The 10979-nt window shown below is 36.1% G+C and overlaps 1 protein-coding gene across 1 annotated transcript; it reads right to left on the bottom strand.

Moving 5' to 3' along the window:
• Positions 1-4466: 4466 nt before the first annotated feature.
• LOC134045573 (basic salivary proline-rich protein 1-like) lies at positions 4467-4865 on the bottom strand. The gene has a single exon (XM_062495396.1). The coding sequence runs from the start codon at positions 4863-4865 to the stop codon at positions 4467-4469; it is 399 nt and encodes a 132-aa protein (XP_062351380.1).
• Between the last annotated feature and the right edge of the window lie 6114 nt (positions 4866-10979).

Raw genomic sequence — 10979 nt, 5'->3', positions numbered from 1 at the left:
GAACTAGTAGGAAGGGGTTTCTCACAGGTTTTGTGAATCAACCCTGGTAGGCAACTAAACCCAGAACAGCATCTTGTTCGATCCCCCTAGCTGGATGGAAGAGAGTATCAGAAGGGTAAAAGTGAAAAACCCAATAGACTGAGTAAAGGCAGTTTTATAAGTAACTAAAAGCTGCACACATAAGCAAAGAAAAGTAAGGAATTTGTAAACTTCCCATTGGCAGGCAGGTGTTCAGACATCCCCAGGAAAGCAGGGTTCAATCAGGTATAACAATTACTTGGGAAAAGAAATGTTGTAACTCCAAATGTGTGTGTGTCACCTTTCCTCCTTCTTCCCTGCAACTTTCATAGCAGAACATGATATCATATGTAGTGGAATATCGCTTTGGTCAGTTGGGATGATCTTTCCTGGCTGTATCTTCCCCACATTCTCGTGCACTCCAACCTATTTGTTAATGGGGTGGTGTGAGGAATAGTAACATTGCCCAGCAATGACTGATGCATTATAACTTTGTGTTACTAACACTGTTTCCTGCATAAATCTAAAATACATTTTTTTTTTCTCTCTACAGTCAGCTGCATCTCTGAAGTCCTCCTCTGTCACTTATCCAAGTGTATACACTTTCCTTTTCACTTTAGCTCTAGAGGATCTCTGCTCAGCAATCCATGTCTTCTCTTCTCATTTGACTTTTGATGCTTTGGAGTTTCTTTCTCCTGCTCTCTTAAAAGATGCCTCTTAAAAAGTGACTGGTATTCAAGGACCCCAATACCTTCAAAAGCAGGGGACCTTACTAATATACTCCTTCAGCAGAACAAATTCTGCACTTCCCATATCCAGAGCTGAAGTTTTGCTGGTACTACTTCCTTGTGCTTTTGATTGTACATTCTCCCTTATTAATAGTAAAACTGAAGGGATTCTTCATTGACCAGTAATGGTGTATTCATGCTTTTGTAAGAATCATAGCACAAAATTGGGTGTTTTTTTAAACATTACTTACTTTAATATTTCCCACAATTACAATTTGCTTTGCATGAATGTGGAATTTTGTGTGGCAGCACAAGTTGCACATAATGAATTAGAAGACTTGGAAGACCTAGTTGAGAGAGTTTAAGATAATTTATTTTATTTTATTTTATTTTATTTTATTTTATTTTATGAAAAAATGCACTTATTGGTCTTTTTCCACTTCTATTTTTCTACAAAAACACTGAAACATTTTTCTTTGGGAGGTTAACAAGGTGCCAAAGAAAACAAAAGTAAACACTATACAGAAGTGACTATAGAGACCAAAATAAATCCCAACATAAGCAAAAATATTGTCTGTATAAAATGAATTCAAGATACCAACCCATTAAGCTGACCAGTGATTTCAGTTAATTGTACTTACCTGTAAAGCCTATCCATTTTGGCTATACATAATGGGTATTCTTCACCTCTTCCTACTGATGCTCCCTGACTCACACACTTCACAATTATCTGCTCCTTCCTGGCTTCTGTTGGTCTATGAGTCAAAAGTCCCTTTGTGGTGTTATAATCATGTACAGAAAATGTCTTTCACAGAAGCTTCATCTATAATTTGTTAGTTTTCACTAACAAACTATTTATTTTCATAGCACACCCTATAGAAATAAACCTCCCTCCCAGAAAAACAGCAGGCAGAAGCATCTAGTTTTTTGAATCAATGTTGCTTGCCTCCCTCCCTTGGAATCTTTCTCAGAAGCATATTTAAGGTCACACAGTATATCACTAAATAATTGTGAATCAAGTCTTCTTCATATTGTTTCATAGATCCTTTTCCTTTTCCTTTTTTCCTTTTCCTTTTCCTTTCTTATTTAGAAGAAATGAATGTAAAATTTCACTGTTGGAACTGTTAGGGTATGAGTGGCTAGTCTACCTGATTCCTATGACATAGATTAATGGAAATTAGCATCTTTTCTGTTGGTCTTTTCTTAGAATTATAAAGCTAAAATAACACAAATCCCCATGGTTGATCTTCTATTAGTAAAGTTGTCAGCCACATTCTGTAGCAATATCATTAGCGTCAGGAGTGAAGGAGTATTCAGATTCCTCCGAAATAGTTTTCCACCTTCAGTATAAATGTTCTCTTTGTAATTAATGTAAAAATAAATGTAAAAAATGTAACAAGATATTGCCCTTCAGCCTTGAATTTCCCTGGGAATTGCAGGTATTCTTTCCGACATATTCCAGTAGTTATAGGAATGTGATATGTTCTGTTTTGCTGTCACATCAATATCGCTATTTTTTGTGCAATAATATTTTTAATATGAATGTGCTTCCTTATATATACCTATTATCTAGTACTGTTAAGGGTAAATACTATTGTCATGAAACAAGTTATTTTTTTGAGTATTGGATAAATGATTTTTGTCTTTTAGACTTCTTCTCCCTTTTCCCTGTCCACTTGACATTTTAATTGTTCTTGTGCTGGTTTTGGCTGTCATAGAGTTAATTTTCTTCACAGCAACTAGTACAGGCTGTGGTTGGGATTTGTGTTGAAAACAGTGTTGACAACACAGGGGTGTTTTAGTCACTGCTGAGCAGCACTTAGAGCATCAAGGCCTTTCCTGCTTCTCACAACATCCAACCAGCGAGGGGTCTGGGAGGGAACATAGCCAGACACCTGGCCCCAGCAGACTCAAAGGAAATTCCATGCCATCAGCTTATAAAGCTGGGTGAAGTAGAAGGAAAGGGGGAATGCTCAGGGTGGTGGTGTTTGTCTTCTGAAATCACCATTATGCATGATGGAGCTCTGCTTTGCCAGGGATGACTGAACACCTGACAATGGGGAGTAGTGAAGGAATTCCTTGTTCTGCTTTGCTCATGGTTTCTGCTTTACTCATGAAGCTGTCTTTTCCTCAACCCATGAGTTTTCTAAATTTTACTCCTGTGATTCTCTTTCTGACACATCTGGACAGAGACTGAGCTAGCAGCTCTGGTTCTTAGTTGCCAGCTGGGCTTAAACCATGATATTTATCTTGTGTTGCATCTCTTTTGTAAAACTGTCCTGTAGCCTTTATGGTCACTGTTTTTTAAAATTTCTACAGTGGTTTCTTTTACATTAAAACTAATTCTCCAGCTATTTCACTGTGAGTCCATATTTTTTCTATAAACTCAAAAATTAACTATGATTTTCTCACCAAGCCTGTTTCCGTTCAGATTCTATTATCTTTTTCCAAGCGTTTTTCACCAATATTAGAATTTTTTAATGGGAATTTTTCTATTCATAGCTATTCTATTTTTTCTATTCAAATTATGTCTAATGAAACATCCTTCCCTTTCATTAAAATGTCAAAAGAACACCAGAACTCCCTTAACTTTCCATTATGCAGACAGTTGTCATTAAGCTTTCTGTTCTCTACATTCCAGTACTCTTCTAAACACTCCATTATTTCAGTTGAGAATTTTGACTACTTATGGAGCTTTATGTGAAAAAACAAACACAAACAAAAAAAAAAATGTTGAGCAGTTAGATAAAACAAATTATCAGATTTCCAACTTCTATTTCATCCAGCTTTTCTTACCTGTGTTTGGGAATGGATAGCTTTGTCTTCTAGAGATATTTGAGCCCTGTACATCAGAAATTGTTCGGGATTTTACATATGTTTTTTAAAATTTTTAATTGATACTTCCTGCTATGCATGAGACAAAGCAACTCATTCTGGATATGTGGACACCTATCTGACTTCAAAGACAATGATAAGCTTCTATCTGTAAGTACTTAGAAAGACTTGGACTACTTAGAAGTCAAGACTTTTTAGATCCACAAACCATTACAACATTCCCATACAATTTTGTATCTGCTTCTAAGAGGATGTAACCACCTGTTATGAAATTTCCAAGAGTGAAAGATCCTATAATGAGTGAAAAAAATCATATTTCCTCACTGCACAGCTGTTAAAATCCCTAAAATGTTACTTTACCCCAGTCTATCTTAATCCAGTTTTCATCTGAATTTTCCAGTCCCAAGAAAACAAGGCCAGGTGGCAGATATATGACCAAAGATACTTTGAGTTCTGTCATGTAATTAGAGATGTTTTAAAAGATTATTTACAACAGCATAGAACACAATTTAGCAGTATTTGTTATTTACAACTTCAGAAGTTAATAAAGTCTTAACAATTCTTTCAAAAAGTTACTTGACTTCACTCTTCTAAAATGTCAAAATAAATTTGAAACTGGAAGTTTTTCTTTCATGCAGAAGAAAAGTTAGGTTATTAAAAGGTCATAATTTGCTCTGATTTTCTATATTGGGTTGGCATGGCCAAGCTTTGGTAATGGAGGGTGGCTGCAGGATTGGCTTCTGGAAGAAGTTGCTGGAATCTTCTTCCATATCCAGCAGAGCCTAATGGCTCCAAAGATGGACGTGCCACTGGCCAAGGCTGGGTCAATTAGAAGTAGTGGTGACACCTCCGTGATAACAGACTTAAGAAGAAGAAAACTAAAAGTTAGTGTGCAGTTTTAATTGCGGCCAGAGAAGAGCAGGGTGAAGACATGTGAGAAGGAGACACCAAGGTCCGTGCAGGAGGGGCAGGAGGTGCTCCAGGAACGGAGCTGGGATTGCCCTGCAGCCCCCGGTACAGCCCATGGGGAGGCAGCTGTGCCCCTGCAGCCCCTGGAGGGCCATAGGGGAGCACAGATCCACCCACAGCCCCTGCAGGAGCCTGTGCTGGAGCGGGTGGATGCCTGAGGGGAGGCTGTGAGCCTGTGGGAGCCCGTGGAGATGGGAGCCCACCAGCTGGAGCAGCCTGTCCTTGAAGGACTGCACCCTGTGGAAGAGCGACCTCCACTGCAGCAGTTTTGGGAGGACTGTTCCCATGGGATGGACTCATACTGGAGATGTCCATGGAGAACTCTCTCCTGTGTGAGGCACTCCATGGTGCAGCAGGGGAAGGAATCCTCTCTCTCAGTAGCAGGAGAAACCACAGGTGAAGAACTGACCATAATCCCCATTCCCTATCTCTCTGCACTATTAGGAGAGGAGGTAGAGATGGGAAAGAGGGAGGAGGGAGGGGAAGATGTTTTTAATGTCTTGTTTTATTTCTCGTTATCTTGCTCTCATTTTGTTAGCAATAAATTAATATCTTTAATTTGAGCTTGTGTTCTCATGACAGTATTTGATAAGTGATTTCTCTCTGTCCTTATCTTAATTTACGAACCCTAGTCTGGAAATAGGGAGTCTCAGGTGAGAGAGACCTTGTTATTCTCTGCATAGGGGGATGTAGTCAGGTGCAGGTTGATCTCTTCTCCCATGCAACAAGATAGGACGAGAGAAAATGGCCTCAAGTCATGCCAGGGGAGGTTTAGATTGGATATTAGGTAAAATTTCTTCGCTGAAAGACTGATCAGGCATTGGAACATTTTTCTTAGGGAGGTAGTGGAGTCATCACACCTGGAAGATGATGACTCAAAGATCTTGTGAATGTGTCATTGAGGGACATGTTTTACTGGTGGATCTGGCAGTGATAGGTTAAGGGTTTGGGGTTGATGTGTTTAGGGGGATTTTCCAATGATTCTATGACTCTTTCCATCTGTACTATAGATGGCTTTTTATTAACTATGTTAATCTTGCAAAGGCTTTGGGTCATATATTTAATACTGCTCTGCTGTCATTACCAGCTTTATGAATTATTTTAAAAAACTCTTTTTATTTTCTAGTTAGTCTTAAGTCTTATAACTGATTGTAAATAAAAAAATGTTTCACTTATTATATATATCAATTTGATGGTTATTAAACACTATATTGTACTTGTGTGAATTAGACACATTATTAACAATTTCAGTTGTCTAAATATGTTTGTGTATGAATCATATATAATCAGATGCAGCAAGGATGAATAAAGAAAGGATTGAAAAGGGACTTCTGAGGCTAATGCTAATAATAATAATAATAATAATAATAATAATAATAATAAGCACACAATTTCCTGGGGGGGAAAAATTCTAAATTGCAAACACGAGAAAAAGTTTTGGATTTAAAATTTGAAAAATGCTTTCAACATTTAACACTTTATTTAAAATGACAAGTAAATGAGGAAGAGAATATTAAAAAGTTAGTAATAAACACTATAGAAGCATAGATAAAAATAAAGCAGGGAAATGAGATACAAAAATAGAAAATACCAACAAACAATATTAAATTAACACAGTTGTGAAAGTGATCATTTCTTAAAAGAAACATCTCTGATTCTTCCACATGAGAATCATGTAAAATATCATTTTTTTTTCAAGAACTGCTATTCTTTTGATGTGCAAACGTCTCAAATTTATTTTGTTTTGATGGAGTCTCTTTGGTTTTTGTTTGTTTGTTTGTTTGTTTTCCTTGGGATATCCATTAAGTTTATTGCTTGATTTTCAAGCCTTTTAAAATCTTGTAGTCTGTTTTGAAAGGTCGAGTTTTGAGGAGCAGGTTATGGCAGTTCTTTGTAGGGTGAGTCTGCTCCATGGAGCAGTGCTCATGTTCTCACTAGCACAGGTGGAAATGTTTGGAGCTGAAGTGTCATGTTGAACTTGACAGCTCTGCAGAATTTATTAAGCTAATGGGATACAGTGCATGGACCGGTGGAATAAGAAGAAAAAACAGGAGTCTCTCAGCAAGAACATAAGGAACTTAAAAATTGGAATCTGTAAAATATAAAGATAACAAAACAATAATGTTAATTAATAGTATCTAATAATGCTATAAATAGAAAATTTATGATACCTTAATGGACTATGTAAGTAAACTCATGTATAATGAAATACTTAAAGCCAAAGATGTTGGAGGACAAAGAGCTTTTTATCTCCTACAAGTCATAGAAGGCCAGAAAAAAAGCATGATTATTTCCCACTTCGCTAAATAAAGAAAGCCTAGAGACATTAAGGCTGTTCATGTTCACAATATTTTTATTAGCAGTGAGGAATTTGATTCACTTGATTTGTCAAAAAATGCAGCTGAAGAATATTTCTTTCATGCATATGTCACATGCTGACTTCAAAGAGAAAGGAACAAAGAGATCTAGATATGTACTTTTTAAAAAATTTTGTTCATTTCACTCCTTCTCTGGCCACAAATATTTTTATACATGGTTATTTTCATTCTTATACTTTTGTTATGTGATAGCTAATCTTCTTCTGTTGTTTGGTTGGTTTTTTTTTCTAATATCACTTTGTGAGATCAGTATCAAATATATTTAAAATGTACAAGTATTAAATGTTGGAAACAGTTTTAAACATCCTGGATTATGGTTGCATGTTATGAGTTTTTTCAGGCCTCTGGGCTGTTTTGAAAGGATGTAAAAGCTGTACAGTAGACATTTCCCATGAGTTTTCTCACAGAATGAGTCCCTGAGCCAAGCAAATGTCCAGAGTTCAAGAGATTAATTAGCACTGATGACTTAGAGGTGGCTCAGACAGTAAGTACTATACAGGAGTTAATTATGTACAGCCTGGCTTAGGTGAGCTCATCAACTTGGAGGAGATGGAAGTTCCCCTTGAAAGCCACTGAATTGTACTGAACATAAGCTAATACAGCTATTCCAGGGAAGTTCAGCTGCTGAATCCAGTTATGCTCAAGCCTCCCAAAGCTGTCTCCTTAAGAACTAAAATGAACAAAGGTCTGCTGAGTAGGAGCCAATGTCAGTGATGAGGAAGAGAAAAACATGAAAACAGAATGGTCGCTTTGTTTCCTGTTGCCTGTTGTTTACAGATTAAAAAGCTTCAGAATGGGATGGTGGCCAGTAAACACAGTAGTCTGAGTTGTTTTTGTTGAACTGGAAAACAAGCAAATAACTCCCAAAATACTGAAGCTGCAGAGGGATTTAGGGTTTCTTCTGTATTTACATCTAGGTGCATGTGTGGTCTAGTTTCTAAAAGGGAAATATCAAAAATGTAAATTGGGCATAATAATATTTTTAGGGTTATAAAATTCCAAAAATATTTGGATAGATGCATGCAAAGAAACTTGCATAAAATACCCAAGCAAGACCAAAGAAAATGTAAACTATTAAATGAGACTACAAAGAAGTAAATTTTGGAAATATTGTGATGCTTCTCATCTAGAGAATATGTTAAATAAGATATCTAGTGTAGTTTAAAAGAAAATTCCTATGTCAAGAACATTTTGAAGGAGTATTGAATTAGGAAGCAACTGTCTAAAAGGGACTTAAGATACATCAGTTTGATTAAATAATATTTTTAGCAACAAAATGCTACTTTCAAATGAGAACACCATCTCATACTTTTCCCCTTTCTACACTTCCAACAGGTTTGTGTAAGTTTTTATTATAATTGTTGTTATCATTATTACTATTACAATCATTATTATTATTATTATTGAAATGTTTCTTTATAGACAGTGGCTCTGCCTGCACCTGTTTTCTCTTAATGGTAGTAAAACATTTTCAGAAACAGTTTTTGGCAGAGTTTCTCTTATTACATACACACACTGAGAGCTTCACAGCCCATAGAAAGGCTTTTCAGAGCACAGTATTTGCTCAATTTACACATGTGCCTTTCAAGGAATGTTTAGACAACTATTTAATTCCCTTAGAAGCATGGGATTGGAATAAGATTTTTCCATTCAAGAACTTTCATCAATATTAAGGATGACCAACATTGTTACAACAACAGTTTCCAGGGTGATCTTAAATAAAATGTATATTTTTGAGAGTATTTATAAATATAGATAAATCAAAATATATATAGCTACATAGAGCTTCAGGGGAATAAGATCTCAGTTTGAGATATTGCATAAGAAAAAAAGAAGTAATAACAAAGATAGGCTTTTTGTGTTGGTTTTTTGATTGTTTGGGTTTTTTTTTATATCAGCTCACCAAGCTGCTAATCTGAGCTCTTGTGGGTGTTGGAGTGAATGACAGACTAGGTGTTACAGAATAATTTCAAGACAAAATAAAGTTTGATTTAAAGACCTTAGTGAGGGTATATTTTAATTTTGGCATACTAATAAAGACATTTTAAATATGAGAAGACAGGCAAGATCCAGGAACAAACTATTTTTTCTTCCATAAGTATATGATTTCTTGATCAAGGTAAGATGTACTTTTCTGATATTCATTGATTATGTTGTTGTTGAAATCTCCACATTGTAAGTTAGCTCTCTGTTTCCAGAGCCACAGGCTCAGCAAAGGAGCTGTCTCAACTGAAATACTTTTACTCTTTCCAAAAAGTGAAATACAAAAGGCTAGTAATTGCCAGTGTGTCTTGATATATTTTGGGCAATTACCCAAGCACTGAATTGTCATTCAAAAAAACAACATTTGTTAATCTAAGAGGTCTATAGTTTTAAAAGATGAGCAATTTCTATGGATAAGGATAGCAGGACCTGAAACAGAAATGTTTTGTGCATTGCCAGCTCTTTCTTGATTTTTTGCTCCCAATTAATTCAGTGACATTAGGGCACATCTGACTCTCTTCCTTTATTCCTGTTTGTTTCATCTTCCTCCAAACTTAGCAATTATGTGAAAACAACCATGAGCACTTTGCTTACAGAGCTGGATTTAGTAGAGAGGCTCCCGAGGGTTTTCCGTCATCTTGCCCTCTAGATCCCATTAAAGAGGAGCTGCACAGCATATGTCCCTCAAACCTCCTCAAAATGTGTCTGGAGTTGTATCCTTTGATTTCAAGGCTGTTGTGAATTTTATCATAAGTAATCAGATAAATAGAGCTTGAGATTCTTGTCTTTTGGCAAAGTTTTTAGATCTCTCTGCTCTACATTTAGGGTGGGGATGAAAACAAAGAAAAGGAAAGCCAAACAAGAAAAATCTAACCAGCTGTTCCAGGGGGTGGAGTGGGGAGGGCTGGGTGTGTGTGAGGTGGTGAATCCTCTGCTGACCCCACAGGCAATTAGCTTGCAGTAGTTGGTCAGGCACTTTTTTAGTTTCTCTCTGCTAGACAGTGCTGCTGCCTCCTCAACAAGCCCACACACCATGTGTTCTAATTAGCTAATTACTACTATATTTCTATCTTATCCTATTCCACAAATGATATTAGAAAGCAGATAATGCCACAAATCTTCAAACCAACTTTCACAATCAAATGGTCTGTTCAAATTCTGCTTTGGTCTTCATACAAGTACAAAGGCCCCTTTACTTTGTATTTATTCCTGTATTTCATCTGACTAGTAGCTCATTAAGCAGAGATATTTCAATTGGTAATTTTGACACAGGTGATCAAAAGATTCTTTTAGAAACTGACACTGAAATTCTTAAATCTTCAGGGCAGTGTGGGTCAGGGTGGTGAGGAATGGGGGTCAGGCACTATTTTCTGCCTATTTAATTCCTCGGGATATAGTTTGGACAGCACTTACTCAGGAATCTGTTTTGAATGCTGCTATGCAAAAATTGGTGAATTTTGATTTGTGTTTATTTTGATGTATTACAGTCCCAGTTTTTATACTGTGGACTGACATATTGTTTAGTTTCAGCTACTTAAGGAATGTTTAAGGTTTTGGTGTTTCTTTTGGGAAAATAGGACATTTTGGCACTTTACAGCCAATGTAAAATTCTGTATTTCATATAATTCATTTATATTCAAGCAGTAGAGAAAATGCAACTTTTTTTTTTAGCCATTCAAGTATTTCTACCCACATTTATTTTGCTTCCATACCTATATTTTAATGTTTAAACACTTCTTCCTTCCTGATTTCAGTGAAATATATATTGACACATTACTCCTTTTTGCACTTGAGGAACTACTCTGATTAAAATCAGTTCATGCTAGTGAAGGATAAATCTCAAAAGGTTCAAATCAGATCAATCATGCATTTTTTAATGCTTACACAAATATTAGCTATTCAAAAATAAGACCTGACTGGCAGTTTCAGAAGTAAAAAGTTTTCTCATGAGAATTTTTGGTATTTCTAACTCTATTCACAGCCAAAAATACTGCAAATTCTCACTTTTAGTTAAGTTTTACTTGCAATCCCTGGTATGTTATACCCTGGCATTTTAGAAATTCTAAAA

Source organism: Cinclus cinclus, chromosome 6 (genome assembly GCF_963662255.1).
Source record: "Cinclus cinclus chromosome 6, bCinCin1.1, whole genome shotgun sequence".
Classification (NCBI taxonomy): domain Eukaryota; kingdom Metazoa; phylum Chordata; class Aves; order Passeriformes; family Cinclidae; genus Cinclus; species Cinclus cinclus.
The sequence above is the reverse complement of the archived record's forward strand: the minus strand, read 5'-3'. Positions and strand labels throughout refer to the sequence as shown.

Coding starts and splice junctions, on each gene's coding strand:
- LOC134045573 (XM_062495396.1), bottom strand. CDS start 4,865: ATGGACATCTCCAGTATGAGTCCATCCCATGGGAACAGTCCTCCCAAA.